Below are 20788 nucleotides of genomic sequence, written 5' to 3'. Positions count from 1 at the left end.
GTCTATAGTCTAGTCTATAGTCTAGTCTATAGTCTAGTCTATAGTCTAGTCTATAGTCTAGTCTATAGTCTAGTCTATAGTTTAGTCTATAGTCTAGTCTATAGTATATTCTATTCGTTCACATAATCTTATGTTTTGTCTAATCTATTATCTAATCGCATCTTTCTCAAAACCTTCCCTTACCAACCTCGTGCAATTTTTACCTATCTCTTTTCGTCCACTTTCTCATAATTCATATTTCATTCCTATTTCTAGCACATTCGTTTTTATTATTAATTTTTCTCTCGTTCTTTTCTACTCAATTTTCATTTAACATGATGCATAAAAATGCATATCGTCGTTGTTGCCTCAAGCTGTTTGTCCAGCATAAACAAATTGTATATTGTATGAATGTCTGTGGTAAGCAGAGCTAAGAAGCAAAACAAAAAAAAGCAACGATTTCCGTTTCCGCTTTTTTATGATAGTTATCAAAAAATGGATGGAAAACTAGAAGAAAAAAATAAAATCTGTTAGTCGTAGAAGAAAACATGTACGTGTCCAACATACACTAGTACCTACAACATGAGAGCTCAAGTGTAGTGTTGTACATTATTTACGTGTCTGCTATAAGATAAATGATGACACTTGCCAAGCAACTTTGAATTTGTTGCAAATTATCACAGCAGCATAACTAAGTAGTTACACTCGAGCCACACAGCAATTGTAAGTGTTAGATTACAACAGCTATGAAATATAAATGTAGCAGAGATAAAGGAAAATAAATGGTCTGAAAGATAGTGAAAAGGTGGAAGGGTTTTAAGGGACTCCTTCATTTATAAAATTTTCGTTTTATTTTATTAATAAATTCTAAACTAAATTATCGTTTTCCTTTTTTACAAATTGATAAAATTTATTTAAAATCTATTTATCTTATTAAACATTTGTTTTGTTTGTCTTTTTTGTTTCTAAGAAATCTCAGTTCATTATACGGGTATTTTTAAAGCTTGTTTAAACACTTTTACATTTTATTGTCCTTAAGATTCTATATACAACAATAACTATTTTACAAATAAATGATCAATAATTTTTTTTTATTGAAAACATTGTTAGTGTAATGCTATGTATATAACTACTTTTATAGTAATAATCCTCTTTGTTTTCCGGGAATGTAAAAAAAACATATTTTTAATCTTCTTTTGTTTTTTGTTTTCCTTTTTGTCAAATAAATAAAAAACTATGATTTTTATTCAAAGTATTATGATCTAGTAGCTTTTGTTGGGAAATGCATTGATTTCTAGGAGCACAAAAGTGTTTAATATTCTAAAAACTATTTTGATTTATAAAAGGAAATGAGTAAAAGTATTTGAAGTGAGTTAAAGGTAGTAAAGTGCATAAAGAGATGAAAACTTTGATAATGTATGTATTAAATGTTACATACAAGACTTTCACAAGTCAAGAGTATTATAATAGGTAGAGATGATTAAAATAGTTAATGCAACTTAGTAACGAATTATAACATTAATCTAAAAAATATGATGTAAACGGAATTGTGATAAAAAAACTACAGACTATAGACTAGACTAAAACTAGACTATAGACTAGACTAAAGACTAGACTATAGACTAGACTTGAATATATACTAGACTATAGACTAGACTATAGACTAGACTATAGACTAGACTATAGACTAGACTATAGACTAAACTATAGACTAGACTATAGACTAGACTATAGACTAGACTATAGACTAGACTATAGACTCGACTATAGACTAGACTATAGGCTGAACTATAGTCTGGACTTTAGGCTAGACTATAAACTAGACTATAGACTAGACTATAGACTAGACTATAGACTAGACTATAGACTAGACTATAGACTAGACTATAGACTAGACTATAAACTAGACTATAGACTAGACTATAGACTAGACTATATACCAGACCATAGACTAGACTATAGACTAGACTATAGACTAGACTATAGACTAGACTATAGACTAGACTATAGACTAGACTATAGACTAGACTATAGACTAGACTATAGACTAGACTATAGACTAGACTATAGACTAGACTATAGACTAGACTATAGACTAGACTATAGACTAGACTATAGACTAGACTATAGACTAGACTATAGACTAGACTATAGACTAGACTATAGACTAGACTATATACCAGACCATAGACTAGACTATAGACTAGACTATAGACTAGACTATAGACTAGACTATAGACTAGGCTATAGACTAGACTATAGACTAGACTATAGACTAGACTATAGACTAGACTATAGGCTGAACTATAGTCTGGACTTTAGGCTAGACTATAAACTAGACTATAGACTAGACTATAGACTAGACTATAGACTAGACTATAAACTAGACTATAGACTAGACTATAGACTAGACTATATACCAGACCATATACTAGACTATAGACTAGACCATAGACTAGACTATAGACTAGACTATAGACTAGACTATAGACTAGACTATAGACTAGACTTTAGACTAGACTATAGACTAGACTATAGACTAGACTATAGACTAGGCTATAGACTAGACTATAGACTAGACTATAGACTAGACTGTAGACTTGAATACAGACTAGACTATAGGCTACTAGACTAGAATATAGAATAGACTATAGACTAGACTCTAGACTAGACTATAGACTAGACTAAATAATAGACTAAAAACTAGACTATAGACTAAACTATAGACTGGGCTATAAACTAGACTAAAAAGTATACTATACACTAGACTATAGACTAGACTATAGACCAGATTATAAAGTCTAAAAAGACTATAAAAAACCCTTAACATTACTATTTAATTACCAAATTTATTAAAAATTCCAAAATCTGTTCCTTTCCTTTAAGTTTTATTATATCAATAACTCAATTAAATTGCGGTAATTTTCATTAAATATTCCTCCAAATAGTCAAAACCTTTTAAACCATCTTCCATTTTGTTTAAGAGTGTGCGAGTATGTTGTACTAAAAGAAGATTAATAAGCCATTTATAACCTGCTTACAAATTAACAGTTCTAAACATTTAACGGCACTTACTCACTCTTACACACTAACTAAAGCACCTCTTACGTACGCAAGCTAATAGCTTTCATTAGCCAACAAACATATTAGTAAACGTTTGCATAGCAATCTGAAAGGAATTTTAACTTTCAAATCGTTCTCAAACCGGTTATATTTGCTGGGTATTTGTACTCTGCTCTAATTCAACCACAAATAAAATACGAGAAAAACATTTTGTTGAATTTGGATTCTATTTTGTAAGACAACCCCACAACAAAATTAACGACATGTTAAATTAGGCTGAAAAGCGTTAAACAAACACGTTTGTCATTTCGAAACCACAACTAATACTAATAAACAAAAGTTATATAAACATAACAATGAGCACTCATATATAGAAATACCAACGTACATACATACACACATATGTACAAATGTAACAGATATAAACACTTACGGTTATTTTTTCTCCTAAAATTTCAAACAACGGTTAGAAACAAAAAAATGCTCTGTTACACTCCTAATAATTTAAAAGAATTCTATTTCTTAGAAAAAAAAGTTCCATGAACCCATCTTTAAACAAATTTTCCAAACTATAAAATTCAGGTTTTTTTCAGCTTTGAGTGTATGTTTTAATTGAATTTACTTAGAATGTCGCTTAAGTTTTGTTTTTACCACCTGGAATTTTAGTTTGAAATGAAACAATTTTCTCTCCTAGAAATTTTTGTTTATTTTAAAGGAGGTTGAAGGAGTGCGTGAGTGAGGTAGTTAGAGATTAAAAGTTTGAAAAGTTTTTCTTTTTCTGTTATAGCAACATTTAAATTGCCTTAAATGTGGTTAAAAGCAAATCAGTTAAGGCATTTTTAGGTTTTTGGCGTTGTGGTTCTTTTTCGTTTTGTTGATAAAAAGATTAAACAAGTAAAAACTCGAAGTATTAGTGAGATAAAATATTTGAAATGAAAGTGTGAGAGTGTGAGTATAAGATTAACAGTTATGAATTTTAAAATGAGTTGAAAACTTTTTCCTTTAGTTCATTTTAATTGTTTTCCCTTTTGTTACAAGTGCATATATATTTTCAAATCAGTTTTTTTCTTTTAAGCACGTGCTTTTTGTTGCTTTTGTTTGAGACTTAAGGAAAATGAAAACAAAGACAAAGTTTCTGCTTTAGACAAGATTTTTACAAAAACACCTTTAATTTTTTTTTTTAACAACAGCAAATTGTATGGAAATTTGTGGGGTTACAAGGATTTATGAAAATTAATAATGTTTTTTTGAAAAAATATAAGTAAGAAATATGCGTTCAGAATAGTTTAAACTGTAAACAGTACTAAACAGTAGATTGAACTTAACTCTAAACTATAGGTTAGATTATAGATTAGACTAGGCTTTAGTTTGGTCTGTACACTACAGCCTTACTATTGACTAGACTATAGACTAGACTATAGACTAGACTATAGACTAGACTATAGACTAGACTATAGACTCGACTATAGACTCGACTATAGACTAGACTAGACTATAGACTAGACTATAGACTAGACTATAGACTAGACTATAGACTAGACTATAGACTAGACTATAGACTAGACTATAGACTAGACTATAGACTAGACTATAGACTAGACTATAGACTAGACTATAGACTAGACTATAGACTAGACTATAGACTAGACTATAGACAAGACTATAGACTAGACTATAGACTAGACTATAGACTAGACTATAGACTAGACTATATACTAGACTATAGACTAGACTATAGACAAGACTATAGACTAGACTATAGACTAGACTATAGACTAGACTATAGACTAGACTATAGACTAGCCTATAGACTAGACTATAGACTAGACTATAGACTAGACTATAGACTAGACTATAGACTAGACTATAGACTAGACTATAGACTAGACTATAGACTAGACTATAGACTAGACTATAGACTAGACTATAGACTAGACTATAGACTAGACTATAGACTAGACTATAGACTAGACTATAGACTAGACTATAGACTAGACTATAGACTAGACTATAGACTAGACTATAGACTAGACTATAGACTAGACTATAGACTAGACTATAGACTAGACTATAGACTAGACTATAGACTAGACTATAGACTAGACTATAGACTAGACTATAGACTAGACTATAGACTAGACTATAGACTAGACTGTAGACTAGACTATAGACTAGACTATAGACTAGACTATAGACTAGACAATAGACTAGACTATAGACTATAGACTAGACTATAGACTAGACTATAGACTAGACTATAGACTAGACTATAGACTAGACTATAGACTAGACTATAGACTAGACTATAGACTAGACTATAGACTAGACTATAGACTAGACTATAGACAAGACTATAGACTAGACTATAGACAAAGACTATAGACTAGACTATAGACTAGACTATAGACTAGACTATATACTAGACTATAGACTAGACTATAGACAAGACTATAGACTAGACTATAGACTAGACTATAGACTAGACTATAGACTAGACTATAGACTAGACTATAGACTAGACTATAGACTAGACTATAGACTAACTATAGACTAGACTATAGACTAGACTATAGACTAGACTATAGACTAGACTATAGACTAGACTATAGACTAGACTATAGACTAGACTATAGACTAGACTATAGACTAGACTATAGACTAGACTATAGACTAGACTATAGACTAGACTATAGACTAGACTATACTAGACTATAGACTAGACTATAGACTAGACTATAGACTAGACTATAGACTAGACTATAGACTAGACTATAGACTAGACTATAGACTAGACTATAGACTAGACTATAGACTAGACTGTAGACTAGACTATAGACTAGACTATAGACTAGACTATAGACTAGACAATAGACTAGACTATAGACTAGACTATAGACTAGACTATAGACTAGACTATAGACTAGACTATAGACTATACTATAGACAAGACTATAGACTAGACTATAGACTAGACTCTAGACCAGACTATAGACTAGACTATAGACTAGACTATAGACTAGACTATAGACTAGACTATAGACTAGACTGTAGACTAGACTAGACTAGACTATAGACTAGACTGTAGACTAGACTATAGACGAGACTATAGACTAGACTATAGACTAGACTATAGACTAGACTATAGACTAAACTATAGACTAAACTATAGACTAAACTATAGACTAAACTATAGACTAGACTATAGACTGTAGACTAGACTTTAGACTATAGACTAGATTATAAACTATACTATAGACTAGACTATAATAGACTATATACTACATACTAGACTATAGACTTTAGACTAGACTATAGACTGTAGACTAGACTCTAGACTATAGACTAGATTATAAACTAGACTAGACTAAAATAGGTAGTATATAGTCTACAGACTATAGACTAGACAAGACTATATACTAGACTATAGTACCTTTTACAGCAATTATTTTTTTATGACAATTAAAGTGATCCCATATTTTTATTAATATCTCAAGTGGGCAGCTTATTTAAAAAGTTTTCATATAATAATATATTTTTTTATGTTTTGTTATTATTTTTTTAGCAATTAAATATTTCATGTTGAATTCCACTCAAGTTTAACTTATGTCTCTATTTTATTATTTTGTTGTCCTTTTTCCAAAGTTCATCTTATAAATATATCCTTTTTGCTATTAAACTTAAGCACACACTTATACAACTAATGAAACCCTATCGATGAAAATACGAAAATAAATAAATCGTAGAACAATGTTTTATAGTTTAAGAGAGGCAGAAGAAGATGAAGACGAAGAAGGGGTTAAGAGAGTCTCAATATTCAACAGGCTTTTATAGTCAATGACTTTTTCAATAAGTCCATTATTATTTTTGTTATTCTTGTTGTAGGTAGTTATTTTATTGACTACATAGTTTAATTTAGCAAAAATATAAGTTTTATGGATTCCATTACCAATTTCATAAGATAAGAAACATGTGATTGTTTTGGGAACTTAGGGAGATGGGAAAAGGATTCAAAAGTACTAAAGGGGTATTTTTGGAAATGAAGATTGGGGCAAAGGACATTCACTTTGTTGAAATTCTTTTTGGAAAATAAATGTTTTAACACTTTTTGGTCAAATATTGCTTTTTGTAAAAGTACTTTTTTGAAAATCTTTGAACTTTTTGAAAAAAATTCTTAGAAAAGCACTTTTTCTAAATATAAATGAAAATAATACGTTTTTTTATATTTTATCTCATTTTGAATTTAAAGTTATCATGAAGAATGAAAAGTACCTAATATATTGACTTCTAACAAAATAGTACTTTTTCAAAAAGTACTTTTTGCAAAACATATATATTTAGTAAAATATGAAAAATCGTAAAAAAGTACTTTTTCCAGAGGTAAGAAAAAATCCAGCAAACACTTGAAATGTTGCCTTTCATTTTTATGAAAATATCTTATTTTATATATGAAAAGTAGTTTTTTAATAAACTTTAAGCAAATACTACTTTACAGCCTTTGTCACAAGTACTTAAATACTTGATATTTTTCATCTCCCATACAAATATTAAATAGTTTTTAAAAACGTAATAAAATAATAATCAAGTCATTGTTATAATGCCAACTTCCACTCGAAGTAGAAATGTCCAGCAATATGAGAGGTTTCATTTGACATTTAAGAGTTTTCCTTTCAAGAAAATCTTAAACAAACGACAAACAAAACATATCACATAGAGTGAAAGCGAAAAAAATGGAAAAAACAACAAATAAACAAAAGCAGACAAAAGCCAAGAAATAAAATGACATCATGACACATATTGTTAAGTAATAAATGATACTGTTGATGATGTTGATGACTTTTGCAAAGATTTCCAAAAGGGTTTTTCGTATTACTTTTCTGCTCCATTGGTAAATTGCTATATAAGCCATTAGAAGAAATAATGTTAATATCATTTGTACGTTAACAATCCTAGTAAACACATTACAATCAATTGAAACGCATAAAAAAAACCAACCAACCAACAGTATTTTATCTACAACATTTCAAAGTAAACAACACAGCGGAAACGGAAGTTTGCAGTTAAAACTCCAAAAAAAAAAAAAAAAAAACATTTTAAAACTCTAGCTGAAATTGTTTAGACAACTAACAATCTAATTCAGTTCATTAGCTATCATATTCTCCCAGAAGAAACACCTTGATTACCTTTGCTTAACCATGTTTTGCCATTTGAAAAATGTTTTCTACATGTCGGCTGCCATCATTGTATTGATTCAGTTGTTCAGTTCATTTGGCATAACAAATGGCAACGAACTACCTTTGGAGCTGTTGCATGAGGGTGTTAATGGTGCTGCCAAATCCCGAGATTTTACACGACGCATGACATTTCCTTTGATGTCATCTGATAATGGTGTCGAACTACCACCAAATGTTGAGGACAGCAACATGGATTTAAATGGACCCAATGGCTTTGGCAGCAGCACTCTAGAGGATAATGATGATTTGGCTGCTGATTTACCCATTAAAAGTGGAATGCCTCAGTGGTTGCAAATGCAACTACAGGAAGCAGAAGTTCAGCCACATAACAACTACCTCAACCAACATCTCTCCTCCTCCTCCTCTTCCCAGCTGCCTAAGCACAAACAACAATCCTCCAGCCAACATCAACATCATCATGAAAGTCATCAGTTACACTCCTCCACCAACGCTAACTCTTCTCCCCTGCGACGCTGCTCCATTGAAATTTCTAGCAAAATTCCTGGCATTTGTCAAACCATGGGATCTATTGGTAGTGCCTGTGTATCTGGTGACTATATTGATGTCTTCAATGCCGCCTGTTTGTAAATTATTCGCTCATTCTACTCATTCACTCCATCCCCTATAACTTTTGAAATTGTAAATTTAACCAGCCATTACACTCTGTGATTGTTTTGAATATTTGTTTTAATTTTTTTCCTCGCAACTTCATTTATTTAATTGTTTGCTTTTTAAGAAATATTTTCCTTCATTACTATTTGCTTGTAAAAAAAAAAAACAAAAGAAAAAGTATAATAAAAGAATTCTAAATGTAATTAAGATTTTTGAAACTGCGCTGATGCCAACACCATCAACTAACAACCATCTTTAGCAGGAATGTGAAAATAAATCAATTTCATGCAACTGAATGTTAATCTCTGTGTGTTACATTCTCTAAATAAATTTCAAATATGTTTGGAATGTGTATGACCATCTTCATCAACTACAGGTTGACCTCAAAAGCTCACAGTATACCGACCACTTTACAGGCGTTTACAGAGGCGTCTATAATCGAAAAAAACTATTACGAACAAAATACTGTAGAATTGAAAAGATTTTATGTACTGTTCTAGTTCTGTTCTGGTTCTAGTTCTGTTCTAGTTCTGTTCTAGTTCTGTTCTAGTTCTGTTCTAGTTCTGTTCTAGTTCTGTTCTAGTTCTGTTCTAGTTCTGTTCTAGTTCTGTTCTAGTTCTGTTCTAGTTCTGTTCTAGTTCTGTTCTAGTTCTGTTCTAGTTTTGTTCTAGTTCTGTTCTAGTTCAGTTCTAGTTCTGTTCTAGTTCTGTTCTAGTTCTGTTCTAGTTCTGTTCTAGTTTTGTTCTAGTTCTGTTTCAGTTTTGTTTCAGTTCTGTTCTGTTCTAGTTTATAAAATTTGCTCTCTGTGGTTGATTCATTCTTCTTTTGGGATTTCATAGACCCTTAACCCAACATACAACACTGTTCTCTTTAAATCCATATATACCCCCCTGACATACATTTGACGCAAGCTGGAAACACTTAAAGCTAAGAAAACAATTAAATTATACCAGCAGGATAAATGAACATACGTTACACCTTTAAAACAATAACGGCGTTAAGAGAGAAAATAAAAATAGAAAAAAGTGAAAAGAATCCTTAATAAACTGAAGCAGAAGTACACAATCCTTGTTCCCAAGAAGCAAAGCAAATAATTTTAAACTTTTTTTCAAAAATAACATACATTTTGGAATCCCTGCTGGAAAAAACTGGTTACATTAGATGTTCAGACTAACACATGTACATAAAAATAATGTTTACATATGTGTGAGAATATGTTCATATGTATCTGTGTATATGTTAAATGTCCTGAGGCGTAAGTTTTTAATGAGGCAAGCAAAAGAATTTAAGTGTTTCTACTCTCACATCATCATGCTAGTTCCATTTGTTGGGCTCCTTCACGTAGTTGTCTAGATGGCAATTGTTTAGCGCATGGAGGTTGGAACTGTTTAGATGGGGTGTCAAGGAAAAATTTCTGTTAAACACTTCCTCTCTTTATATACAGATATACGCATTTATTTACCTTGTACTTGTGATTTCTAATTTTTGCCTTGATTGTTTGCCAATGGAAATGAAACAAAAACAACGTTTTCAAATTATTTTCAATTACATTTTATTTAATTGAAATTTGCCGGCTTTAAAGTTCATCTAAACTGCGTACACGTGGCCAAAATGGTGAGTGAGTATCGGGTAAACCCTCACTCATGGTCATGTTACCAGCGGCTATACATTGGCGTAGAAATATGCGTTGTAATTCGGGGGCCTCAAAGAAACCAAAACGTTTCCTTTTGCTTTTAGGCTGTTGCAGCATTAAGGCATCTATATGATCGTATATTAAGCCGGCCAGTTCCTCATTTCTGAAATGTTCTAAAATCGTTTCATCCTGCAGCAGATCACCCCAAATAAATACTAATTGTTGTAATTCAAAAGCCTGTTTTAAATCTTTATTATCATGGGCAATAAATATCTCTTTCGCATATACTGCTGTGCCCAAAATATCACTGGATTGCACAAATTGTAAGGCATTGTTTAGGGAATGGGTGCGTAAATCGGCATAGGTTTCCCAGGGACTAAATTGTCCCAGAGTATGAAAAACTACCGGGAATATGTGTTGTTTATATCGCAACATTGAGCAAATATCAGCATCAAAACTTGTCAGGATTAAAGGACGTCCACAACCAAATTCCATTGTTGTTTGCAAGACTCCATTAACATAAAGATTTTTATCCAATGACTGTAAAGATTCCAAGCTACCACTACTCATGAGCTGAGGCCATTTAATGTCCACCATTATACCCAAAGTTATGGGTAATTGTTGATAAACCTGCTTCAGTAAAGGAAATATTCTCTCCTTATCCGGAGCAAAAACTGTATTCAAATGGGTCACCTCCACCATTAGACCCTTTATAAACACAAACACTCTTTTCTTTAGCAATTCCTGGTAGGTCAAGTCATGTATATAAACAAACTTTAAATCTTTACCCTTAAGTTTTTTATTGTTGCTTGGAGCGGCCGTAAAGAATCCAAAATCATGCCACACCACTGGCACATAATCCTTGGTTAATTGCACATTTAACTGGATCATATCACTGTTATATTCCTCAGCTTTCAAAAAACTTTCAATAGTATTTTCCATAACATTAGCAGAATGATAATAAAAACTTTTACCCAATCCACGTTGGCCTATATCTAAAGTTGGCCAATTATATGGCCAATAATGCTGAAATCCGGCACGCATATTAAGCTTTAAAGCTTCCGGCATAGCATCTATTCTCAAAAAAGGTAAAGTCAACCAGCCAACTCTTTGGTTTTCCTTAGAGTCCAATATCGGGAGCTCCAAAATGCCCTCACTGCGTTTCAGTACTTTTGAGGGTATGACCACTTCACCCAAAAGTTCCAGCTGCCTGGTATAAATACCCAGAACATACATATTTTCCAGAAAGTCCGCCACCGTTATGTGAAAAACCACTATATCCCCGGGTCTATAAATCACACCCTGTTCTCTTATAGTTTTCAAATTAGATTTTTTGCTCACAAAACGCACCACCTGCAATTCGGTATCTTCATTTTCTTCCAAATTCTCATAAACAGGTTGCCCATTAACCTCTTCGAAGGCTTTTAATTTCAAAACATATTTTGGATTCCTTATAAAATGTGTAAACTCCGTAAACTGTATATGCTGAGGCCATATAAATTTAAATTGTATGATATACTCCTTTCTCAACCAGGCCCGTTCATTTTGTTTGCCTCCTCCTACTGCCAAAGCATGAGCATGGCCAAATTTTCTCGAGCCCTGATGACGAAACATTTCGTAGGCCTCTACAACACGAGCATGTTGCTGAGCTTCCCAATAGCGTATGTGTTTAAAGCCCTTTGAGTCTATATAGTAAATAAAAAATCGGTAATATACTCTTACGGCTGAGCACATGGGTATTTTCAGATACCATTTTAGGGGATTACGTCTTCTTCTCATTTCTAAACTCTTCTCAATTTGCCATTCTCCCAGTTTGGCATGATCTCCCGTTAAACCCACTCCTTCGCCTAATCTTAAAGGTTCAGTTAATTCTACTTCAAAATGTTTTAACATGGGCACACACTTCAAGCTTCTTTCTCCGCTTCGGGTAAAATTTTTAAATGTTACGCCACTGTCTTTTGGCGATTCCCGGAATTCGCCGTAATATGAATTTGCTGTGCTTTTACTTAAATTATTTACAAAGGTATTGGTCTTGGCTAAGACGACTTTGTTGAAAATTCCAATTACTAGCAAATACAACCACCATGTGAAGATTTTTCGGAGTTTTAATGCCATCTAGCGGGGTAAAAAATAAATATAATACCGAATCAGAGTAGTCAGAGAGTAAATTCTTACTATATAAAAGTAAAATTTTATAACACAGTTCTAGTTGAGTTCTAGTGCAGTTATAGTTTAGTTCTAGTTCAGTTCTATTTCAGTTCTAGTTCAGTTCTAGTTCAGTTCTAGTTCAGTTCTAGTTCAGTTCTAGTTCAGTTCTAGTTCAGTTCTAGTTCAGTTCTAGTTCAGTTCTAGTTCAGTTCTAGTTCAGTTCTAGTTCAGTTCTAGTTCAGTTCTAGTTCAGTTCTAGTTCAGTTCTAGTTCAGTTCTAGTTTAGTTCTAGTTTAGTTCTAGTTCAGTTCTAGTTCAGTTTTAGTTCAGTTTTAGTTCAGTTCTACTTCAGTTCTAGTTCAGTTCTAGTTCAGTTCAGTTCTAGTTCTAGTTCAGTTCTAGTTCAGTTCTAGTTCAGTTCTAGTTCAGTTCTAGTTCAGTTCTAGTTCAGTTCTAGTTCAGTTCTAGTTCAGTTCTAGTTCAGTTCTAGTTCAGTTCTAGTTCAGTTCTAGTTCAGTTCTAGTTCAGTTCTAGTTCAGTTCTAGTTCAGTTCTAGTTCAGTTCTAGTTCAGTTCTAGTTCAGTTCTAGTTCAGTTCTAGTTCAGTTCTAGTTCAGTTCTAGTTCAGTTCTAGTTCAGTTCTAGTTCAGTTCTAGTTCACTTCTAGTTCAGTTCTAATTCAATTCTAGTAACTAGATTATATTTTTAATGTAAATTAAAACTTACCCTAATTTTAAACTTAATCTATAACTAAAACCCACTATTTTATAACACAAACACGCCATCAGCAGGTCGAATACAAAATTACACTAAACCTTTAAAGCCAATGACTTCAAGCTAAAGTTGAAAACAATCCACCGACCAAATAACATCATTATTAAACAAGAGCACAGATACTCTCACTCTTCATCATTAGCATAAAATATTATTAAAAAATATCATTAGCTCTGTATATATTGTATGCTTAACTATTTTGATAACTGTAGCAGAGCAAGATGCTACATGTTCTTGTGACTGAGTTCCTAGTGGTAATTTCCTAAAACAATGCGTTTTTCGATTTGTTGGGATTTTTGTTTTAAATTTAATGGGTCGATCATGTAGAGATTCTTTTAATTAAGTCTGTTTTTGTTTGAGTCTAACCTAATGATGGTGGTATTGGTTTTTAGGTGAACAAAAAACGAGTTTAATAATAACTTTTATGGTTTATTTGAAGTTTTAGCAAAAATTTTGTTTGTTTAGCGCATATGATTATGAAAAGAAAAGTGGTTAAAAGAAGAAAAGAATAGAAATGAAAGCATCTTTAATGGTCAACGATAAGTTGTCGTCATCAATAAAGATGATTAAGCTAATACAGGGAGAAGCCAACTTAAAGGTAACAATAATATTTACACAAAATTTTAATATTTAAGAATCAAAAAATATATTTTGTTTTTTTTTTAATAACTATTTTTTTTCTTTAATAATAATTTATAAGTGGTATTTTTAAGTTAATAAGTTAACAATGTTTTTTTTTGTAATTATTTAAAGAATAAATTTAAAACCTGTTTAATGTTTATTCAAACGTAAAATTACTGTTTTTATAGTTTGCATTAATAAATTGCTTTTAATTAAAATTTTACTAATTAAACAAATATGTTAAACATATAAGTTTATTGTCTTTAATTTTTTTGTTTGTTTTAGTTTAATATTTATTAAATGGAATAATGAATACATAGTATTGCTGTTTTGTTATTTTTTTAATAATAATACTAAAAATGTTTAATACCAGGAGCATTTAACAATAAAAATTTTAAAGTTTTCATTTGTGTAAAAATGTTCGCCAGCGAACATGTTTACTTGTTTGTATAATTTCTAATAAAATTCGTTTTTAACAGGAATATAAAAAATATATTTGCTTTTTCTGTTTTCGTTTAACATTTAAGCACGACATTGATCTTTAAATTCCTCCATTATTTCCGTAGAATTGAAAAATGATTTCGATTTGTTGGGGGGAACATACAAATCCGATCTATCGTAACAGGTAGCAGTAGCACCAATATCTTGGAAATATTTAACAGCTTGTTGGGAATTACAGTCATCACCCCATACTAGAGATATTTGACCTAAATCTTTGGCTTTTTTCATTAGAGCGGCTCCTTGCTCTCCCTTAAAGTCTTCAGCATGAGGTGCTGTGCCAGCCAATTCAAATGCCTGAGCATTATTAATGGCCTGTTCGAAGCTGCGGGTTCTTAGATCAAGGAAAGCCTCCCATTTTTGTGTTTCACCTTGGGTCAAATACATGACGGGTAATAGATTCTGTTTAAACCTCAGCATGGTGCAGATATCAGCATCAAAACTGGAGAATATTAAAGGACGTCCACAACCTTTTTGTAATATCACTTTTAAAACGGTATCAATAAAGAAATTCTTATCTATGGTTTGTTCAGCCTCTACGCCTCCTTTGATCTTACGTTGAGGCCATTTTATCTCCACATCTATACCCAATGTTTTGGGTAAAGCTTCTAGCACCTCCTCTAAAGTAGGAAAGATGCGTTTCTCAAATACCGGTTCTTTATTATGGGCCGGATATTCCTTAATTTCATTATTGATAATGGCAAAGACACGTAATTCCTTAATGGCCTCATAGGTCATGTCTTTCAAGAGCACATATTCCAATTGCGACACATCTTTAACCTCTTTGCCTTGTGGGGCGGTACGCACTCCAAAATCATGATATATCACAGGTATGCCATCGGCCGTTAGGTGAACATCCAATTCAATCATATCGGCAAATACTTCATAAGCTTTTAAAAAGGAGGAAATGGTATTCTCTCTTTCTGCAGGGGCATTGGCTATATAACTCTTGCCATTGCCGCGGTGTCCCACATCTAAATTGGGCCAGGTTTTAGGCCAATAATGGGCATAAGTAGTACGAAAATCTAACAGTTGTTTATCACTAAAAGGCTTAACCAATAAATAGGGTAAAGTTAAGCGTGCTATCACAGTTTCTTTTGTATCCTTGATCTCCAGCAAAAGTTCACCTTGACTACCCCTCAACTGGTCCGCCAAAATGTAAGCTTTTCCCATTAATTGCTGCTGTTGTGAGTAAAATTCTAAAGCATATGAAACCTCCAACTCTAAGGGTACAGTTAAATGGAAAATCACCACCTCATTGCGTTTATGTGGCACTCCCTCTACAGGTTGAGGTTTTAAAACACTTTCATTATATCTCATTTTAGCAAACTCCACATTAATTCCCGTCTTCTCAGCATCCAGTGAGGTAGTTAAATCCTCTCCTAACGCCACCACTTTAATATAAACATTTTCTGGATCAAATTTATTAATATCATGCACCTGGAACATTTTCTCGCGCTCAAATTTTAACTGCAAAATCATTTCATTATTCAACCAGCCACGATTAAGTTGCACCTCTCCCGACGCCACTTCACCAAAAATGTCTACATTACGACAATTATTAATGCAAGAGGTCAGTTGTCGTGGTTTCAAATGGGTCTCCCAACGTCTGATCTGTTTGCGACCCAAGTGATCTTCAGCATATATAAAATAACGATAATTTATATTATTAGCACAAGCTTGCAACATTACATTGGCCGACCACTCCAAACTGCCTTTGTTTTGAGTCAATGTAACACAACGATCCAATTGCCATTCACCCAAAGCCTGAGAATCTCCCGTCAAGGCTACATGTTCATTCTCAGCCAACTGTTCAGGTAATATCACAGTGAAAGGTCTAACCGTATGGACACAAGCGTCCACAGAAATTTTGGCCTCCTCTTCCTGAACATTAGGAACGGTTGAATATTTGGGTGCTATAACAGCTGCAGCCTCCACATACGAAGTACACTGTTGAGAGAATACAAAATACGCGATTAATAACAATTTAAAACGTGTCATTTTTTGTTTGTTTTAGTCTTAAACAAATAATTTTTATTCTAATTCTTAAGAACACTGAAAGCGTCTGTTAGCTTAAGTGTTTTGTTTATAAATGACTATCTAACTCAACGATTCTATTTATATTCAATTTTACTCCACTCTAAGTTTAAGAAAATTTTCTCCGCCCTGCCTGCTCTTTAAAGCTTTAATAAGTGTATCAGAGATAACGTTATAATTTTAATTAAATACAATTTTAGCAGTAAATAAATGGGCTTTTCGAATCAATTATACGCCAATTAAGTTGTAATCTAAATAAAAAAGCTTTGTATTATATATGTGATTAGCTCATTACTAAATCATACTTCTACTACTCAATTCAATTGAAATCACTTTGGACAGTTCAACGTTTTATTATTGTTGTGGGCAAAAACATTACTGATATGAACCTTGTATTCAATTTAGCAACGTGTTTTTTCTGATAAGCAATTTCTTTAGTTTTGTATATTTTCAAATTTATTCGTAGCTTCCTTTGATTTTTATCAATTTGCAAAATTTATGATTTGATATTTTATATATTTGCGATCAGACATGTGATAGACAAATGTTTGGCATTATTGGAAGTTAAACAAATTATTTTGATTGTTATGAACAAATGTATATAAACAAAATACTTAATTGTAGGGAAAATGATAATTTTTTATTACCAAGCAAGAATTTTGAACTGAACAAGAACTGATCAACAACTGAACCGGTAGTGACGAAAAACTGATCTACTATTGATTAATAGTTGATCTACAACTGAATTAGAACAGAACGAGAACTAGAACCAGAACTGGAACAGAACTAGAACAGAACTAGAACAGAACTAGAACAGAACTAGAACAGAACTAGAACAGAACTAGAACAGAACTAGAACAGAACTAGAACAGAACTAGAACAGAACTAGAACAGAACTAGAACAGAACTAGAACAGAACTAGAACAGAACTAGAACAGAACTACAACAGAACTAGAACAGAACTAGAACAGAACTAGAACAGAACTAGAACAGAACTAGAACAGAACTAGAACAGAACTAGAACAGAACTAGAACAGAACCAAAACAGAACTAGAACTAGAGCTTAACTAGAACAGAACTGGAAAAAAAACTAGTACAAAACTAGAACAGAACTAGAACTAAAACAGAACTAGAACTGAACTAAAACTAAAGTAGAACAGAACTAGAACTGAACTTGAACTAGAACTGAACTAGAACTGAACTAGAACTGAACTAGTACTAAACTAGAACTGAACAAAAACTGAACTAGAACTGAACTAGAACTGAACTACAACTGAACTAGAACTGAACTAGAACTAGAACTGAACTAGAACTGAACTAGAACTGAACTAGAACTGAACTAGAACTGAACTAGAACTGAACTAGAACTGAACTAGAACTGAACTAGAACTGAACTAGAACTGAACTAGAACTGAACTAGAACTGAACTAGAACTGAACTAGAACTGAACTAGAACTGAACTAGAACTGAACTAGAACTGAACTAGAACTGAACTAGAACTGAACTAGAACTGAACTAGAACTGAACTAGAACTGAACTAGAACTGAACTAGAACTGAACTAGAACTGAACTAGAACTGAACTAGAACTGAACTAGAACTGAACTAGAACTGAACTAGAACTGAACTAGAACTGAACTAGAACTGAACTAGAACTGAACTAGAACTGAACTAGAACTGAACTAGAACTGAACTAGAACTGAACTAGAACTGAACTAGAACTGAACTAGAACAGAACAAGAACAGAACTAGAACAGAACTAGAACAGAACTAGATCAGAACTAGAACTAAAGCATAACTAGAACCGAACTAGAACTAGAAAAAAACTAGTACAGAACTAGAACAGAACTAGAACTAGAACTGAACTAGAACTGAGCTAAAACTAAAGTAGAACTGAACTAATACTAAACTAGAAATAGACTAAACGAGAATAGATTAGAACTAAAATTAAAGTAGAACTAAACTAGAACTGTTCTACTAGGACTAATCGTAATTTAAACGAGACCGATCGACTGTTAATACACAAAAAAAGAACTAAAACTGATCTATAACTAAAATACTGAGGTAATAGTTAACTAAATTATAACCGATCTAAAACTAAACTAGAACCCATCCACATCTGAACTAGAACTGATCTTCAAGTAGAGAGATAATCAAATAAATGTCTACTGTTTTGTTAAATCAATTTAAAATCGTAAAATTTACCTTAAGTCCTCTATACGAACGTGATGTACGTAAAATTTGCTTAGCCGATAGGCGATTTTTATTAAAATTTACAAAATCATTGAACAATTTTAAGAAATTTAAACGATATACATGTAGTTTAAACATTTTTAACGTAACACGCTATACATCACACTAAATTTCATTATAAATATTTATTATTTTGTTACTAGTTCAAAAAACAAAAAAAGATAAAATTTTGTTGCAAATAAAAGGGGTGGCAGAGAGTGTAAACAATAAAAAAACACATGTGTTAACTTTTGGCTTTTAGCCAAATGAGAATTAAAAATTATTGAGGAAAAATTCGAAAAAGAACATTAATAAAATATAAAAATTAAACTTTTTTAGTTGAACAACCCCTGAGTAAAAAGGAAAATGTTATTGTTTGGTCTAAAGATCAGCTGTTGAAGAGGGAACAAATATTTTTCAATCTCGACAAAGTGTTTATTATGGTCTTTGTTGTGTTATTGTTGTAGTCTATTAAAAATGATAAATTAAAGATAATTTATTTAACTGCTCGTTATCAAAACGTTTATATATTTGTACGGCACACTTTTGTTGTCACTTGCAAGCATTTAAATAAGTGATAAAAACAGAGTACACTGTCGATCACTGACAGATGATAATGATAAGGATGCCGTATGTTTGTTTATATGTTATTAATGTAAATTAATTGTTTTTAAAAGAAGAAGATTATGGATAAAAAAAATTGTCGCAAAACAATTTAAGAAGATCACTCAAGGCGAATTCGTATAAATTTGCTTGAGGGCCCGTTATAGAACAAATAAATGAGTTAATCATATATGAAACATACTAGTTATTAAAATATATTTACGACATTTTGGAATTTTAACCACAAATCAATTAATTAAACATGGACTATCAAAAACATTTTTTGGATTATATAAATGGCAAGTATTTAAAGAGGAATACTTTTAAAATTTATAATAATCTTTAATTTTTAATAATAATTTTGCAAAATCTATTGCCATATTGAACAAGACTATCACACAAATGTTAAAAATTTTCTTTAATTTTTTTCTTTCTAGGACACTTTGGCAAAAACCTTCAAGCTGCTAAATCTCCTCGGACACCAATTGACAAGGGTACCTGGAAACCATTGCCGCGTTATCGCCTCAAACCCTACGAAATGCCCATAAATACACCACCTAATCCCGGCCAGGCACCGGTAATGACTAATTATCGTATAGTGCATTTAGAAAAGCCACTAGAGGGGCATAAAACTTTAACTTGGACTTGAAAAAAATCAATTTTATGAATTTTATTTAACTAAAATTTTACAAAATGTAGAACATTTTTTTAAAGAAATTTTTTAAATCAAATTTTAACAGCAGGTATTTTAATTGTTGTGTTTTTGTGCAAATGATGTATTTTGTTTTTTTTAGATTTTGTAATAAAATATCTGTTGTAATTGTAAAACGTAATAAATATTTATTGATATTTTTATTATAACTTTATTTTATTAAAATTTATTTCAATTCTTTTTGTAGACAAAACACTTCTCTATTTATTTCTTAAAAAATTCTAGAAGTTAAATGTTTATTTTTTTTAAGATTTTTCACATAATGTCTTATGACATTCGCAATTTATTGTACAGATTTGTTTATAAATACGTGTAAATTCTTGGAATTTTCAAAAACGCATGCGTTAAACTAAGAGATTTCAAGTGCAATGAGGAAACAAACAGATTTTAGATGTGAGCAGAAACTAATGCAAAAAGAATTTGAAACATTTTAGGTACATTTCTATATATGTATTTTTAACAGCAAAAATTGTACTTTTATAAAAATTTGGTACTCTTGATTAATTTGAAAATGAACTTGAACTAGAACTAAACTAGAATTGAACTAGAACTAAACTAGAACTGAACTAGAATTGAACTAGAATTGAACTAGAACTGAACTAGAACTGAACTAGAACTGAACTAGAACTGAACTAGAACTGAACTAGA

At 31.7% G+C, this 20788-nt stretch overlaps 4 protein-coding genes across 5 annotated transcripts in view; 1 reads left to right on the top strand and 3 right to left on the bottom strand.

Annotated features, from left to right (window-relative positions):
- The window catches only part of LOC111687960 (tRNA (uracil-5-)-methyltransferase homolog A), a 66771-nt gene that overhangs the window by 35995 nt on the left and 9988 nt on the right, over positions 1 to 20788 (bottom strand). The gene's annotated exons all lie outside the window — the stretch shown is intronic.
- LOC111687964 lies at positions 7941 to 9035 on the top strand. The gene has a single exon (XM_023450455.2). It carries the CDS (start codon positions 8235 to 8237, stop codon positions 8859 to 8861), a length of 627 nt encoding a protein of 208 aa, XP_023306223.2. The 5' UTR covers positions 7941 to 8234; the 3' UTR covers positions 8862 to 9035.
- Positions 10441 to 12633, bottom strand: LOC111687963 (glycerophosphocholine phosphodiesterase GPCPD1). The gene has a single exon (XM_023450454.2). It carries the CDS (start codon positions 12631 to 12633, stop codon positions 10462 to 10464), a length of 2172 nt encoding a protein of 723 aa, XP_023306222.2. The 3' UTR covers positions 10441 to 10461.
- The window catches only part of LOC111687959 (putative glycerophosphocholine phosphodiesterase GPCPD1 homolog 2), a 12380-nt gene continuing 5999 nt past the window's right edge, over positions 14408 to 20788 (bottom strand). The window contains exons 1-2 of one of the 2 annotated variants that reach the window (XM_023450450.2): positions 18799 to 19118; positions 14408 to 16508 (exon numbers count right to left, since the gene is read on the bottom strand). In XM_023450450.2, the coding sequence (XP_023306218.2) occupies positions 14583 to 16508; positions 18799 to 18924 (2052 nt within the window). In that variant the 5' untranslated portion in view covers positions 18925 to 19118 and the 3' untranslated portion in view covers positions 14408 to 14582. Of the gene's footprint in view, positions 16509 to 18798; positions 19119 to 20788 lie in introns of those variants that run through there. The other variant, XM_046952742.1, reaches the window with a different exon arrangement.

The sequence above is a fragment of the Lucilia cuprina genome, chromosome 5 (genome assembly GCF_022045245.1).
Source record: "Lucilia cuprina isolate Lc7/37 chromosome 5, ASM2204524v1, whole genome shotgun sequence".
NCBI lineage: Eukaryota > Metazoa > Arthropoda > Insecta > Diptera > Calliphoridae > Lucilia > Lucilia cuprina.
This window is presented reverse-complemented; position numbering and strand designations above follow the sequence as displayed.